This window comes from Ciconia boyciana, chromosome 3 (genome assembly GCF_034638445.1).
Source record: "Ciconia boyciana chromosome 3, ASM3463844v1, whole genome shotgun sequence".
NCBI classification, from domain to species: domain Eukaryota; kingdom Metazoa; phylum Chordata; class Aves; order Ciconiiformes; family Ciconiidae; genus Ciconia; species Ciconia boyciana.
In genome coordinates, this window is record NC_132936.1 from 36,367,458 (window position 1) to 36,385,040 (window position 17,583).

The following is a 17,583-nucleotide window of genomic DNA, read 5'->3' on the forward strand; positions in this document are numbered from 1 at the left end:
ACTGTTCTAAAATGAATAGAATTAGTTAAACCCTTTTATATAAATATAAAAAGAAAGTATAGTTGTTTTCCTTTGTTGCAGTTAACTCTACATAGCTATAAATTCTTTATGGCTCAAGATCAAGCACCAGCTTTAAAATAACAAAATAAAAATGGCCATTTGAATGCTGTTCTGAAAAAATAATAATTAAAAAACCAACCAAAAAAACCCTCAAGGAAGTAAAATTCTAAAACTGAACTGGTTATGAGGTAGGGTAGTATTTAGGTTCATAAAGCCTTTCTTCATTGTAAACAAATACTACTAATATGTTGTCCTGAGCAGGTGTATTTTCTGGAGGAAAAACAAACAAACAAACCAACTAAGGTTCAATTTATATTTTAACGACTTTTCCCTTGTAACTTTAAGATACAGTTTGAACCAACAAATTTTTTTTGCTTTTTGTTTAATGTTGGTTGGCAGTATTTGTCTTGTTACTAAAAGGAAAACTAATGTTAGTACTTGCAGCTCTCAAAGAACTCTGTGCATATGTTTTTCTTCAGTGGAATAAGTGCTGAAAATTAGAAACATCTAAGAAAATTCATATATTATGTGTGATCCAGCCTTCTATCAACATATCATGATAGTGTCCATATTTTAATTGTCTAGGGATATGCTTAGTAACAACAAACCAAATAAGTTATTCAAGCTGAAAGTTTATCTGATTTTCTTCAAACTTTTTCCTGCAAATCTGCTTTTTTATGTGATTCAAACACCTGTTCTTCCTTGTATGTAATCTGGCTGTTATAACCAAGCTATGAAAGTGGGTTTGTTTTTGGTTTTTTCTTTTTCCCAAAACCTTAAACTTATCTTCCATCTTCCTTATTCTATGGAAAGGTAAAAAGCAGTCTTGGTTTGATATTCTTCTCGAATTCCTTCTCTGTTAGAGAACATTTGCATTCTGTATTTCTCACTGTGGAAGCAGCCATAGCTAATTTCTCTCGGCTGAATGCTTTTATTGCCTGGCTTGAGCGCGTTCCCAGGCAGGATCCCGTCAGTCCTTCCTGCTGAGTTGTTTCCATTAGATATTGAAAAATTATCCTCCTCACTGGAGGAGAGTGCATTATGCTAGCCAGGAGCTTAGTTTATTCACTTTTGAGGAGGAGGTTGTGGTGTCCTATCCTTGATCCGGTAACTTGGACAATAGGAGATAATTTAAAAGGAGATGGGAGAAAGGTCAAATTCAGGACATACTCCACAGCTCAGTGGTTAGGAAATTCTCCTGAGAAGTGCTTTTTCATAGAAGTCCTGAGAAGATAATTAGAGGAACTCTGAAAATATATCTGTTCTTGTATCTGCATTAGCTGGAGAGAATTGTAAAAGTAATTTACAATTGTGTAAATGTAATTCTTGTACTTAGACTGTAGTCTTTAGTAGTAATAGAAAATTGCTGTTAACCACTTGGTTGGATACTAGCTAATAGTTTGCTGTTAATTGTTTTTCTTCACAGACCTATGTAGCCAACATTCTTATTGCAGTGAATCCATATTTTGATATACCTAAGTTTTATTCTTCAGATACTATTAAAAAGTACCAGGGTAGATCACTTGGAACATTGCCACCACATGTTTTTGCTATTGGTATGTATTGAGCCTGTATTTGTCTTTTACAAAACAAACATTAAATACTTTGCAGTGATCTGTAAATTGCCACCTGTAACAGTAATTAATTTACTTTAAACTGTTACAAAATAAAAACACTGATTGCTAAATCTTCTCATTCTTGATATGCAGTTTGAAGAACTTGGAAATTAGCAACCCTGGCAACCCTGTTGTTGTTATTCTGTACCTCCAGTGTTTTGTGTCTAAGTGGTTTAAATATAATTTACAACCATTAAATTCAGATTTTAGAAGTGAAGAATGACATAATTATGATTGGCACTGTCTTTCAGTGTAGTGATTTCCTTTGCCTTTTATTATGTTGCCAGAGCAGATGCACTGTTTCTTTTTATATGCTTGTGTTATAGGCAGAAAGTGCATTTAAATGTTTTTAACGGGATAAACCTGATTTCAGTCACTTTGTTTAAGAAAAAAAAATTTGGAAACTACAAATTAACATTTGACTTGTTAAAAGCCTTCTCACTGTGTTGCATTTTGTTTTGTAATCAAAATTGTGAATACCTGGGTTTTTAGCACCTGTTGCATAACAAGAAAACTACCCATGTTTTTCAAAGTTTCCTTGTTTCACATGTTACAAAGTGCAACTGAAAGTTTCCCTTTAAAGGACACATTAAAGTAAGATTGGTTACAATTTTGTAAATACATTTAATTCAAGAGATTTAGTTCTAGGTTATGGTTTTTGTTTTATTTTGTCCTGGGCATAGTTAAGTAGGTCTTTGTTTTCAAAGACTTTAAGCTCTTCCATGTCCATGTTGGAGGGTGAGCAACTATCATAGAATTTAAAGGGAAACAGACTTTAATAAGTTGTAATGCACTCAATTGTAAAGGTTTACTTCTTTATTCCTGAAAATGTTACATTTTAATTTTTGTATTGTAGCTTAGCTTTATGCTTGCAACTCTCCTGAATATTAATTTTTGCCATGTTTAACTCATTCTTCTTTTTAAGCTGATAAAGCATTCCGTGACATGAAAGTGCTCAAGATGAGTCAGTCCATCATAGTCTCTGGAGAATCGGGAGCTGGCAAGACAGAAAACACTAAATTTGTTTTGAGGTTTGTGCTTTTGGACCAAAGTTTGATTGAATTTCTTGTGTTAATTTGTTTAGTTGACATACGTACAGAGCAAATTGTAAAGTAATCAGTAGGTTTAATCCAGAATTCAGTAAGATACTTCTACGTACACTTTCATACAATAAATTCATAGGGTTAAACTTAAATGCTGACATGATAACATATGGAAATGGCTGTATATTCACAGAAACCTTAACTCAGTTGTAGTGACATCATGTAGTAGTTATGGTTTATGATGCAGTCATTTTGGTATTGCACATCTGGTATTGTGGTAGATAAAAACGTAACTAGGCATTTTAGCTGTATCTTGCAAGACGCTGTTGGTTTTGCCATAAATGTGCAGTTCTGTGTTTTCCCTGTCTTTGTTTCTTTAGTTTGCGTAAACATCCAGGGTTTTTAACTCTTGTTTTTGAGATCACTGCAGAGATTCCGTAATATACTTTACCCTAATTTACTGAATAAGAGTGAATAATGGGATTTACTTATTTATTGATGTTCATGTATGGCCGATACCAAATCAAGCATATTAAACTACATGGAGGCCATGTTGCTGATACATATGAGCCTTGCTTCCTCTTATATGATTTTAATGTCTTTGGCAATATTTGCTTTACACTTTTAACTGCTTTATATCACTCTGGAACATTATAACTGGAAAGCACTGCTCCATTAAATTCACTTATATCATAGGTGGCCTGATTGTCCAGGGAAGCACAGTCATGTGCACATGAATGTGCTCCCTTCTCTGCCTTGTCCTTGTTTCCCAGTATAAATCTTTAATTCCCTTTTCCCTGACTTCATGTATTCTCTAGTATGTATGTACAGTAGCGGTATTATCTTCCACATCCCATGAATAATTGTCACGGCTGCCTGTCCTTCATACTGCTCTTCTCTGCCCCTGTGTGACCTTTAACAAATAGCTGTAAGAATGACTGCAAGGTGCTGGTAATGATTTTTACAGGGGACATCCTAACTTTGATCCTGATAAGAGTAAAAAAAGATGACAGGCACTGGGAGAACATCTCCTGAGGAATGCTCTGAAAGGAGGTTATTCTTCTGCTTCTCAGCAAAGGAAGTTCTGATTATATGACAGGCAATATCGCTGCTGCTGCTTCTCCCCACCACCTGCCCCCATAGAGTCCGTGTACAAAACATCACTGAGTTTTAAAAGCAGGAAAGTTTTTCCCTTGTGTAATCAGAAAGCAAAAGGTATTAATACAGCGCTGTTAAACGCTCCTAAACTTTTTTTGGAAGGCCTCATTTTTGAGAACTTGTTTTTAACTTGTCCCAGATTTACTTGTGAATTTCCAGAAAGCATGCCCTGTGCGGGGGCGGGGGGGCAGGCTGCAACTTTGGAGCAAGTATGTTGTGGATTTATTTTCAAATTCTTTCTTTAGTTGCTAAATTGAATTTTACCTTGATTATGCCCCTGCAATTTGCTACCTCACCATCTCCATCTGGGATTTTTATTAACAGTGATAGTTATGAACGCAGAAGCTGTATGCATGGAAACAGTCTTTAATTCAGGAAATACATATGAAACCTTATGCGTTTACTAAGATTATGAATAAATACAGATAGTACAGTAATAGTTTCATTATATTTGTATAAAAGTGTAATTTCCATTTGCACGTCTAGAAGAAATTTCTAGTGTGTCTTGAAGTATTCAAAAAATCTGAAGACTGCAAGAATATTTTTGTTTTAACAAAAAAAAGTCAAACTGCATTTGTTTTAAAAGATAAAGGTATTTGGAACTTGTAATCAGTATGCTTTCCCTTTAGTAAATGGTTAATAAGTATGGTGCACAGACATGCTAAATGCTGTTGAATTGAGGTAACCTGACACATGAAAGATACCAATATTTTTATCTTGCTTTACAGGTATTTGACAGAATCCTATGGTACTGGCCAAGATATTGATGATAGAATTGTAGAAGGTATTGAATTTTCTTTAATTGAATTAAAGGTTCCAATGTTTGGGGGGTTTTTTGTTTTGGTTTTTTTTTGGGGGGGGTTTTTTGGTTTTTGTTTTTTTTTTAATTTGAAATGACAGTCAACAGTAACTAAATAAAAGCTAGGATGGAAATACTATCAGGCTTCCTAAGACATCATTTACTGGTAGTTTACCTTGATCCTAAATTCTGAAAACATATTTTTTTATTTGTGATTCACTTTATTTTTATTTAGTATAGTGTCATATAGTCCTTGATCTAGAAAATGTTTAAATGTGTGTTTGAGTTGACCTTCACACACATGTGTACCCAAGATTGGATTTTATGCTGTATGAAATCTGCAAGGACAAGATTATGTTCTCGTTACTGTCTGTTAGTACCAGGAAGGAGTAATGCCTCCTCATCACCATGAAGTTCTCAAAGTCAGATAAAGCAGAGAAGTTCTTTTGAATTATGGTTCATGTTTCGTTATGTCTTTTTTGTTAGAAAGCACATAATTTGGATTAACACTTTCATTGTGTCTATCTTTATAATAGACTCCCAAACAAGGTCAGAAGAGACTGTGTTGATCATCCAGTTGAGCCTCTTGAATGTTGCATGCACTTCCTAATTGAACAGAAAATAACTTTTTGAGAAAATATAAATAGCTCAAAACCAAACAACCCTCAGCCAATCTAATAATGCCTCATATGTCAGTTTTAGTCTTCTGTAGCATATAGTAGATTTATTTTGGAATTTCATTACTCTCTGTCTTTTTCTTAAACCAAAAATTTTTACTTTTGCTTTAAATCTTCTGTTTTCAAATTCGAGCCACTGGATTATTCAAGAGAACTACTGCAGGCTTTAATCTCTTGTTGCTGTAGGTTTGCTTAAACCAATTCCTTAGTGAAATCCACTGTGTGCTAAAGGACCTCAGAAAGTGGCCAAGAGTTGGATAATGCCTGATGCAGTACACCATAAAATTAATTGGTACTTGTAGGTATTCTTAGAATTTGGGGTTTTTACTCTAAACCAGCATTGGATGCATGAATTTTGAAGTTTTTTAGGCACAATTTTAATGAGCATGCTTACAGCATATGTATTACTAGGGGAACCTTTAACCTATCTGAAAGACCTCTTGCAATTTGTTTTTATTCATAAGCTTTTCTTCAAAACTGTTAATATTATGTAAAATACCTGAATAGGTGTCAAAGATCTCTTAAGAAGTCAGTGTTGAAAGTCAGATTTACATTTTCATAAGCTTTAAGTATTAAAAAGAAAACCTAGCCAAAACAAAAAAAGTTAATGCTGATGTTGTCCTACTAAATGATGCATTATTGTGCATAATTTATCCAACCATTGTAGTTATTCCTTCATTCTTTAATTTTTGTAGGAACAGATTTGTGGATGGTTGTCAGTGGAGTTTTAAATCTGAGTTTCTGCTCACTTAGTTTCCAATGCATATTTTTTTAGCTAAAAGCCTTAAAAAGTCTTGTAGATATTTTCAGTGGTTTATTGTTAGCGCAATTCAGTAAATCGGTTTTCTTTGATCTTCAGAGCTACTAAATGCGGTCTTTCAGAGGCCTTGTGTTTCATAACTACTAAGCATTTTCAAACTGCTTAAACTGTGCATGATGTGTAGAGAGAGAGATGTATGCTTTACATTGTTGCCAGTCTTTCTGTACAGGCTTTAAGGCGCTCAAAAACTGCAGCCAGTAAAAAATAAAATCACTCAATCACTTAATTGACCTAATCTGAAAGGGCATTTTTAAGTTGTTTTTGAAGTCAACACACTCTTCTAATACGTTTTTTATTCCCTAATCAATCTAACATGTTGCATGCATGACATTTAAGTGGCACTTTTGTCTGTGGGATAAGTGGGTAGTTTAGATTTTATGAATAACAACTCACTGGGAAGTGTCAAATTGTGTGTTGTCTCATATAGTTTATGTATCAGTTATTTACCTACTTGCTGTAGAAGAACATCGCTAAATAATTTTCGGTGTTTGTCTCTTACAGTATCAGTTCAAATACTTTGCAATGTTATGTGATATTTAAGTACTTCATTGTAAGTTCCACCACAGTATATCCAGTACAATGTGCAAAATTGATTATTCCTAATAGGTAATATTTTTCCTTTAATTTTCAAACCTCATTCCCAATCAATTCACTAAATAATTATATATATTTGTTCTCTTTCTTTTTAGTAGTTTATTGATCAAATTTTAACACTTTAAAAATTTTAATTTTTTAAACAGCAAATCCCCTATTAGAAGCCTTTGGAAATGCAAAGACTGTTCGCAACAACAACAGCAGTCGTTTTGGGAAATTTGTAGAAATTCACTTCAATGAAAAGGTACTAGAATTTTGATACAGATAACTGGTGATGATTTTTTTTGCCATAAAATGGTAATGCTAGACTGGAAGTAGGCTGAATAGACTTATTTATCTTGGACCAAGTAGCTACTGTCCTGCTTTACAGATATCATTCGTATTCTATCACCTTGAAAGGAAAACCAAAGCCACACAGTACTGTGTCACTACTGGAAAATGGTGGGTCAAGTCAGTAGGAAAATTGCTTCCATCCGCAACAGAATAAAAATTGTTCCCTTCATTGCAAAAAGGCTTATCTAAAGAATAACTCACTTGCTGTTAAGTATTTATGCATTCCTTTAATGCACAAATAAGTGTGAGTTGTATATTAGATATAAACAGATATAAATGTATTTTAATGCTTTAATACTTTAATTATTGATGTTTTATGTATTTGTATGCAATTTTGGGACCTCACATTAGTATTATGTATGTGACAGAAGTTATGGAATTGTTTTTTGTCAGAAGTACTATTCACTGTGTAGCTTATGAAAAATTTTCCTTGTTTGGGTGTAGTTTTGCTTGGATAGTGTATATATATACACACATTCCACAATTAAGGATGACTGTATAGCTGTCCAGCATGTCCAAGTTGAAGACTTTTGTCGACAGTCCCTGTGGAGATTATGTACGTGCCTCCTCATCTTTGTGATTGAGGACATAAAGAAACAAATTCTTGCAGTTCCTTCCTGCAGAGTTTAAGCTCATCATCTGGTCTTGAGCTTGTGGTCTTTTCCCAAGTTTTCATCCCTTGGTTTTGTAACTAAACTTCAGATCTTTGGTTAATAGTTTAGATAGTAAATAACTAAATTTGTTTAAGGGTAGAGGGACTTTATCTGTTGGTCCAGTTCATGTTAATGAACTTACAGAAAGGACCCACATTTCTACTTGGAATGATGCATTCATGACCTGTCAACTTACCTGTCAACACTTACAGTGTTTTAGATTAATTGCTTCAGCTGAAGCAGATAGCACTCAGAGTATCTTCAGAAACTGCTTAAAAGCCTGTTTCAGCTTTCCAGGGCAAGATCAGCCTGTTTACTTGAGCCCCTTTTTTACAAAACTTCATACTTCACAAGACTTCACTTCATGGTGACCTTATTAGGTCTGATTTCTCAACAAATGTAAGTACAGACTGGGGCATCCTGAATGAGTAAATGACTGCATAACCATAGTCAAATTTGTCAGTCAGTAAGTCCTTCTTGGTTGCTGTAATGGCCATAAGCTCAGGAATTTCCTTGCTATTAAGCTTTGTCTAGGCACAGGGAATTTTATCATAGGCCAGATAACACATAGTTTTTGAAATTTGTGTCAGGCTTCATCTCGGACAAGAAGTGCAAGTGTTTGAAATAAAATGTTTGCTCATAATTAGTCTGCCTAAGATGATGACCAAATATGTATTCTTTAATTTTAACCCTTCCTTTTCCTTTGCAAGACTCTCAGTGAAATGCAACTAGAAAAGCTTGTAATAGCACAGTAATGGCACTTAATGCCATCCAGAAAGTGTAAGGGTGGCTGTAGCAATGCTCTCTGCACGAACTACTGGAATTCTACCAAGGATTTCTGCTTGTTGGGGTGAAGCGGACCCTTCTTTTAAGAGGAATGTATTCATGTGCAGTACATGAGCTGGGGGAAGAAGTTGCGGTAAAGGCAATGGTTTCTATTCTAAGCTTAATATGTATTAGATATAAATACATTTTAATCTTCCTTGGAGCAGTGTCTATTGAGTGAGACATGATCAGACAAATGTAAATTGAAAACTTCTGAATCTCAAATAATCAAAATTATTCAGATAATCAGAAAAATATTTCTTCTTCCTAGAACTCGGTGGTTGGTGGATTTGTGTCACATTACCTTCTGGAGAAATCTAGGATCTGTGTGCAAGGCAAAGAAGAGAGGAATTATCATATCTTTTACAGGCTTTGTGCTGGTGCTCCAGAAGACATTAGGGAAAAACTGTATCTAAGCTCTCCTGACAACTTTAGGGTGAGTATCAGAGTCAGTGTTTGTAAAGCTTTTCATATTGCCATACATGGATTTTTCATATAGATCTTATTAAAATCTCTATTTATTATCTTTGATAGACTCTTTCCTGTTACAAAAATTAGAAGATTTTTTTGTTAAATCTATTTGATCCTAAAATAAAGCTGCCTGCCATTTTTCCTTATTGGAAGATTTCCTGTACTTCTTCTGTATGTCTTAAAATTGAGGAATCTTTGCTTTTTCTAAAAAAGTACTGTCGCATACCCAGCTGCTAGTAAAGTTGTTATGGGCTCTTCTAGAGGTGTGAAGTGTGAATTTATTGATTGTGGTCTAACTGTTCTGTGGGTAACCCATCTTTGAAGTCCTGAAAATTGCATTTATTTCTTCCTATTCCAGCAATGTGTTTAGGAAGATGTAGGAGTTGTCCCATGATTCTCTCTCTTAAATTATTCTTCCCTTACGCTTCCCACCAAAGATCAGACCACGGTGACAAGGTTGTTGTGCTTCTCTGTTCCAGTCCATGTGCTTTCACATCACTTGTCTTTTCTGCTCTGTTGCACCTTGTTCCTGTTATACTATACTCATTTGTACTGCTCCAGTTTTGAGCCTCTCCTGTTCCTTTCATCATACTCCTGTCATTCTTCATCACTCCAGGTTACATGATAAGACTCACCTGTCCCTTTCAGCTGAAAGCTCATCCGTTTATCCCCAATTTACCCAAAGCCCATGCTCAGCTCTTCCTGCCAAGATTACTTCTATTCATCAAGCATGAGCAAACCTCCCTCTTAGGTTTTTCTTCACCTAATTTGTTCTTTCCTGAGGACTACTTACTGTTTCTCAGTTTTGGCTGTCTTTCAACAACCTGTTACTGGTCCAGTCAGTCAATGGAGAAGCCAATAAAATGCAAATAAAATCAGTGCTGAAGGTAGTACTCCTAACTATACCTAAATGAAAGTGAACTTAAAATAAACAGTGGGGAAATAAGACTTGAATCATTGTGCATAGTTCTTTACAAATGTTAGGTTAACGTTCAGTGGCAGGGAAAAAGCAGAGTAGAATTTTAGGAGTTGTTAGGAAAGGAAGGGAAAATGAAATAGTGAGTTATGCTGCAATGTACATACATGTTTGTAAATAGCATACACAGTTTTGTTATCCCAACTCAGAAAGGAACAGTAAAATCCTTGGGTGAAGCAGAGGTCATGGTTGAAGACAAGCTCTTGGATGGTACAGGCCTCTTAATTCAATCCAGTGTGCCTGTTCTTATGACTTCTGATTTGTTTACTGCCTTCCGTTCTTCTCCCCATGCTTTATTTTTAGGGTTTTTTCCCTTTTCTGAGATTATGTGGTTTCTCCTGGTTAACCCTGATCCTGAGTTATGTTTCTAGTAGCAATCCCACAAACAGGCTGGCTTTCTGTCCTACCATTATGTTCTTGCATTCTTTTCTTTCTATTTTTCCACTGAATGGTTTTACTATGGTTTAATTTTTAACTTTTCCCTCCAGCTTTCCTTCTTTCTCCTCCCCTTCTCTGTGTTCAGATTTCACTGGATTGTTTTCAGAAATGATCAACAAATAATGTCATGTTACCTTTTGCTTTCTTTCCTTTCTTGTCACTCAAAATTTTTTGTCTATTTCGTTTTCTGTTTGCCTGAGTGACTCCAACCCCATTTCCCTTATTTTTAAATTATCTTTTAAAAAAATTCTCAGTGTGTTAAGTCTCGATTATTGCAGTAATTTCTTTTTTCTTGAGAAACAAATATTATCAAACTCTTATCCAACCAGTGCAGCTTTACTAATACAGCTGTTTCTCATTGGCTTCCTGATTGTCCCTTCTCTTTCTCTTAAAAGCAAGCTTTTGCCGTCACTTTCAAGGTCCTTCTAAGCCTATTCACATCTTATACTGTCATCACCAATTTTACTAGTAAGGTGAAGACTCTTGCCTTCAATCATTCATTCCTGCTATTTAATTATATATAAATACATCAGTAGGTTTTTGTTTTGTTTTGGTTTTCTTTTCTTTTTGACAATCACACTTGAACTGTAAATATCTACAAATATCAGCAGGTGCTTTGTTGACTTGCATTGAAAAGAAAAATATTGGCAAATCAAATCCTAATGGTAAATACTGGTCAGTTCATTGTTTGCGTTCTGTCGTTTGTCTCCATCTCTCCACTGTCTCTTGGCTTATGCCTGGCTTGGAATCTCACGGAAGCAGAATTTTGTGTATTTCTAAAAAACACAGACCACATCACTGTCACAGGTTTGGAAGGGTTTTGTAACACAAACCTGGAGAGCATGTGTGATTACAAGGATATAAATTAATTGACTGTCATCTTTTTAGACTTCCTTGATCTTAAAGGGGGTGAGGAGCACTGCTAACAAAGAATTACATTACTGTGTTGATTGTTTTCTTTGTTGGTATATCTTCCTACTTGGTTTTCTAAATAAAACTTGGACTGTGCTTATCTGTTACTTTCCCCAAAATCTTTTGTACTCAGTTTCATGAGAATTCAGCAGAGGGCTAGAAGTCTTAAAGATACAAAGCTCCTACTAGTTTTGTGCAAAGCAGTGGTTGCGTAGGTGACACCTAAATTAGTGCACTCATTGTAGGAAAGGCGGGTGTACACTTGTGGCTGAACAGGTTGCTGCTGCCTCTTGGCTTGGCCACGTCAGTCTCTGCTTACTGATGGGCTGGGAAGTGGCCACAGAGCTGCAGTTCCATATTGTGCACATCATACATTTGTACTGTGGTATCTAGGTGATCTTGTTCCCTGAAAGCCATGGCAGTATTTTAGGACGTTTCCTTACTTCCTCAAAGGTATTCCTAGGGGCCTTTATAGACCTTATATTATTTCTTTAAATATTTAGTTTGTATTTTCTTATAGTTCATATGTTTGTACTCAGTTGTGTGATGGAAACTTGATCTGATGCTTATTAAGAAGGAACTGCTTCTGTTCCCTAGAAGAAAAGCTTTTCTTTTGAAACACCTGACAAACACAACACTTAAAAAACAAAAACAAAAACCCAACACCATTTATTTTCATATCATATGGAGCTAGTTTTCAAAACTTTCTTCTTTACTGGGCAGTTATTCTATGCAATATTCTCTTGTATGTTTTAAAGCTAAAATCTTGAACAAATTTTCAAATACATATTTTTATTGTGCAGCCACTTTTCCATTAAAACTTATTTCTTGTAGTTAATAGATTTTTAATTCTGGAACTGAATATGCTGCGTGCCCACTCTTGGGGATTTTTTTTAATCAAAAACTCTACTTGTGAGAGCACGCAAGGTTGCAGATGTCAGGGTCACAATTATAACCTGCTTAAAATCAGGCTGGTGCAGTACAGTACCGAACAGCCTGAGTGCCTTCTGTAAAGGCACTCACTTGCCTGTTTCAGTTATAAAGAGTTTACAATCACACCAGCCTTATCACACCGTGACATAATTTTTTTGACTTCTACTAAGTTTGCAGCAGGTACTTTCATTTCCATTAAGAATATTTATTGCTTTACCATAAGTTAGTACTTGAATCCTGAGTTCCTTCCTGCATGTGAAAGATCAACTCTGTGTGTTAAGTTTAAAAATTTTAACACTTCCGAAATATTTAAAAAAATTTTTCCCCTTCTGAAGTTGAAGTAGATTATCTTTAATTAAAAAAACCCCACAACTTAGGATCATTTTCGTCTTTGTATGTATGTAAATTAATATAAAGATATTTAAAGTTTATTAGTCATATTGCACTAAATTTTCATGAAGTATCACTTTATCAGAGATCTTTAGAAAAAAAAAACCACCTGTAAAAGGTTAATTTTCTTCCGAAATTTGTATTACTTTTGTCAAGATTATTTCTTCTGTGTTATTCATTCTCATTTGCTGCTTCAGGTTGTACCATAAAATGTCTCCACATAGTCATGCTTGTCTCACTTTTTTTACCACATTTTTTGTTGACTGCGTGTCTGTCTGGTTCAAATTTCATGGAAATACCATCTTTCAACCTTCTAATAATAGATGGTGATATTATACTAGGCAAGGTTTGATGATTGATCACTGTTTTGATATTAATGCTAATTTTTTTAGACAAGAAAAACGTTCAGAAAAAAATCATGCTCTTAAATTGATTCTTTAGAAAAACCCATCCCTAAAGTTGCAGTTTTGCATCAGCTCTTTTTTGTGCCACTTGTCTTGTGCCTTTTAGCGTATCAAGTCAAAGTCCAAACTAGGGCCAGCTTGACTCCTAACACTCAGGCATGTTTTGCTCAATGCCTGGCTTCTCTTAACTGTACTCACTTGAAAACAGGACCATCTCAAATCTAAGGTAATTCTGATTTTTCACCAAGGTGAAACAATTATAAAAGATGAAGGATAACTTAATGCTCTTTTTCCCCCCAGTAGGCTTGCTTCCCTTTGACTTAAGTGATCCCTTGTTAATCTCCTCCCCATGCATTTGGCCATCTTGGCATAGGCACACAGTTGCTCTGAGCATATGAACCAGGACTGCTGCACCTGCCTGACCTATCCTCTGGATTTCAGCAGCACTGACAGGGGTTACCTCTCTATTAGTTCATCTTTCCCCTGCAGTTCCCCTGGGGAAACGTGAATTTACTTGGCAAAGGACTATGGAAAGTTGCAGGTTTCTTGCACACCCCTCTTCTGAGCACACCCACACAAAAGCGTGCAGTCCTGGGTGCTCATGTTTTAGGCTCCCCTGCGGGAGTTTTCAGAAATTCAAAGACATTAGGTAACCCTGTGCTGAACCTTGTAGGTCTAGGTGCCTTGGACTGCACCACATGGCTTTGAAAGTAAAGCTGCACAGTAAATCTGTGCCTGGAGTATAGTTGATGGAGATGAGAAGCTGAATTTTTTTCAGCTCTTAATTTCCGGAACAGAAATCAGGTTGCCTTATGTTTGGGTCAGTGATGTTATAATGGGGTGTTGTACCTCAGAGTTTAAAAAAAAAAAAAAAAAAAAAGTGCAGTGGTATTTAGATGTTATATATGATAACCTCAAGCTGTGTATCTGTGTTCTTTAAAAATATAATTTCTCCTAGGTTTAGTATGTAAATTTACTTGAGTTTTTAGCTTTCAAATGAAAGCCATTGTCTTGTGATTAAATGTCTCCTGCATAGGTTGTTATTGAATACCATGCTGGTTCACATGCTCAGCCTGTCAGATAAGTTTCCACACTCTCTTCTTGAAAAGTATGACCTTTTCCGTTTCCCATCCCCAGTTTCTGGGATTGTGTTACTAATACTGTAACACAGGGATATATTGTTGTGTTTAAAATATGCTGTGCTTTGCATTGTTTTTGGCTGATAAAGAAAACTTTTCAATATTTTGTTAAACATCAAGCTAACTTTGAACAGTGTTTCTTGTCACTTTGTTTTAATATTAAATTTGTCACCTAGTTTTCTTCCGCTGTTAGAGATACTTTGAAGAATATTTTATTTTTTAGAATTTTGTAAGTAAATTTTAATCAAAGTGTAGGATTATCTGTGTTCACCTAGTTGGAAACATCTTCTTTGTTCATGGGCTAGAGCAAAGAATCAGTTCACTTCCTTTAGACAAAGGGCTCTGTCCAAGCTTTTGGACAGAGTTCTTACTTTCAGCTGAACAAATCAGAAAGAAAAAGCTGGTGATCCCATTTTGCTGGAAGTGTCAGTCATTATCTGAATGCTTGGTCTATTCCGTTTACTATACAACATAAGATGGATATCAGAAGTCGTATTCTGAATTAGGCTTCTGCTTGTACCATGTTAAAAGCTTTTAATACTCTTCAAACTTTTTAATATGCTATGTCTCTTACTACCTATAGAAATATTTCACTAGTGAGGAAAAAATGACCATAAAACTACACTGGACTTAGTACCACAAATTCTTTGATCCTGTCCCTCTCACCCCCAGATACGCTATATAAAGCCTATATGTTGCTGAAAATGTAAAGATTATTGTGATTTTTTTTCTGGTGTTCTATACAGCTTGCTGGAGTAAAGTTTGGTATTACGCGTAGGCCAGAAAATTTATTGTCTTGGTTCCTAATTTTGATTGTCTTTTCTGTAATCCCAGACTCCATTAATAGGTTTACTAGAATCAAACATTAAGAAAAGATTGTGGGACTTAAAATTACTATCCCACTGAGTCAAAAAGTATTTTAGTTGTCAAAATTGAAAAGCTTTCAATAGAAGTTTGTTACTGTTGCACTTCTGTAATTTTGTAGATGTAAATAAGTACATTTTCAAGGAATGAATTCTGAATACCTAGCATGTTGTTGGTACCATATGATTAAATCGAGCTATGTAGAGCAAGCCTTAAATAAAAGCATATGTTTTCTTTACTTCTGTCTTTAAGTATGCATTTCCACTTTTTTATTGTTACAGTATTTAAATAGAGGCTGTACCAGATACTTTGCTAACAAAGAAACAGACAAGCAGATTTTGCAAAATCGCAAGAGTCCTGAGGTATGTTTGTATCTTCAGTTGGTTTATATTATTAACTAATGCAGATAGAGTTAAAAATGATGATTACAGTTTTACAGTGTGGAATGAAATGTTCATTTTACACATCTCTATAGATCTAAATGGGTACTGTCAAAGCTGGTATATTCAGAACTCTGGTTTTGGAGTTCAGTCCTAGAAACACATTTTAACATGCATCTTAAAATCCCAAATGGAACAGTATATAAAATTGTTTCCTTTTCATCCTTACAATAATATAACACTTAATGATGCAGCTTGTCTTCTGTGGAAAACAAAAATATATCCAAGACTTTTTGTAATTTTCTTTTTAAATCTTACTACTGCTGGGAATAGGTCAGACGCAGTAGTTTTATTCCAGCGCCATTTTTACTGTCTGGATTTTTGAAGTGATGCTCCAAACTGTTTTATAAAACATTAGCGCACCCTCACTTCTAGCACAAGTATATCCCCCTCCCCAGTACACTGCTTTCTTTATTGTTTTTTGTTGTCCCCTTGCTATGAACTGTTACTTAAAGCAAAGCATGGCGTTTCCTGGAAGAAAGTGTGAAACTTCAAAACATTTCTTTACTCTTGCTCCATCTCTGTTTACATTTTTTTTAAACTGGAATTACCAGAATTCGTGGCATTTAAGCCTTTGAGCTGGTTCGCATGAGGACACCAAATAATTTAATCCAAATTAATAGTATATGTGAATTGGAAGTTGTTCAAACACTTCATTAAACTTCTACTCTGCTCTCTAGTACAATTTTCGCCTATTCATACCTAAAGTATGAATTTTTCACTTGTATAGCTGGAAGATATTTAAAATCTTAATAAAATCCATACCAGGGATTCAGTAGCAGGGCAAGCTGCATATACATGTGGAATAATACAAAGATAAATTTACTCAAGAGCTTCTCTCCCCCAATAACTGTGCCATCTCTTTTACCTTTGAGAGCTTGGGCTTGAGCTTGTACGTAGCTCGTGTCTAGCTATGAAAGACAGTACAGATACTTCCTTTGCTCAGGTCAACATTGTAAAGTCTACTCCTGGATTTCTAGTGTTTATATGTTGTAACACTGAGCACACAATGCCAATTTCTTTTGCTTGAATGTAGGCTATTTTCTATAATTGGGGATAGTGAAGAGTGGGATACAGAAATGCTGATTTGATATTAGTGTGAAGCAGAAAGCTGGTAGATACTTAATTCTTGCCAAGCATATAGGCTAAGACATGGTGGGGAGATTTTGCTTCAGTTTGCCTAATTTGCCTTAAATTAAGACTTGTAGTGAAGTTGGTAATTTATTCTTTCTACTGGAAGATGAACCTGTGCAATCTTCTGTTACTGATGTGATTTACAGGCGGGTGTTCTGTCATAAAATGTGTCCTCCAAAGGAATTAATTTGAAATAAGTGTTTGTCTAAACCAAGACGTACTGAAAGAATAATTCTGAAAATATGTGTTGGACATGAACTAGTGGAACATATGATGCCGTAATACTTGTATGTTACAGCCATGTCAATTTGAAGGCACAATAAGTGATCACATTTCAATGATATTAAAACTTAGTCTAGCCACTTAAACAGGAAATACATTGCATTGTTCATTTTTTTTTTAAATTGGAAATTTAATATTTGCTCTGTCATTTTGTGAAAAATATTAAGATTGTTTATTTTAATAAAAGTAGCTGGAATAGTCAATTAATACTTAAATTATTTTTGTGTTTTCCTTATCAGGAAGATGAGGTGATCATTTTACATAATTAAGATGGAGTTTAATTTTATTGATGTGTTTAAATGTTGTGTGAAGTGAATTTTTCAGATGCATGTGGTGTTTTGTTTTGATAAAAATCATATTAGCTTATTTGACATTAACAAGGCTTCTATTTAAAGTTAATTATTCTTTTTAGTTGAAAACATTTTAAAGTAATTGTAAAACCTGAGATCAGTCTGTGCATGTTCAGTTAGTCTCTTGATTGCATGCAGATGTGTTACTATCTACTATTTAAAACATTTAATAATTAAAATGGCTGCTGATGTATTTAAATTAGGAAAATCAGTAAAATGGTAAATTGGTATTTTAAAACGTAGCTGGTATTTTTTTAACCCGTAGAACACTG

The 17,583-nt window shown here is 34.9% G+C and overlaps 1 protein-coding gene across 6 annotated transcripts in view; it reads left to right on the forward strand.

The window, feature by feature from the left end:
• The window catches only part of MYO6 (myosin VI), a 116,681-nt gene that overhangs the window by 44,342 nt on the left and 54,756 nt on the right, over positions 1–17,583 (forward strand). For all 6 annotated transcript variants that reach the window (XM_072855326.1, XM_072855328.1, XM_072855323.1 and 3 more), the window contains 6 exons: positions 1,487–1,616; positions 2,602–2,707; positions 4,606–4,661; positions 6,914–7,011; positions 8,850–9,014; positions 15,387–15,467. In XM_072855326.1, coding sequence (XP_072711427.1) covers positions 1,487–1,616; positions 2,602–2,707; positions 4,606–4,661; positions 6,914–7,011; positions 8,850–9,014; positions 15,387–15,467 — 636 coding nt within the window. The remainder of the gene's footprint in view (positions 1–1,486; positions 1,617–2,601; positions 2,708–4,605; positions 4,662–6,913; positions 7,012–8,849; positions 9,015–15,386; positions 15,468–17,583) is intronic.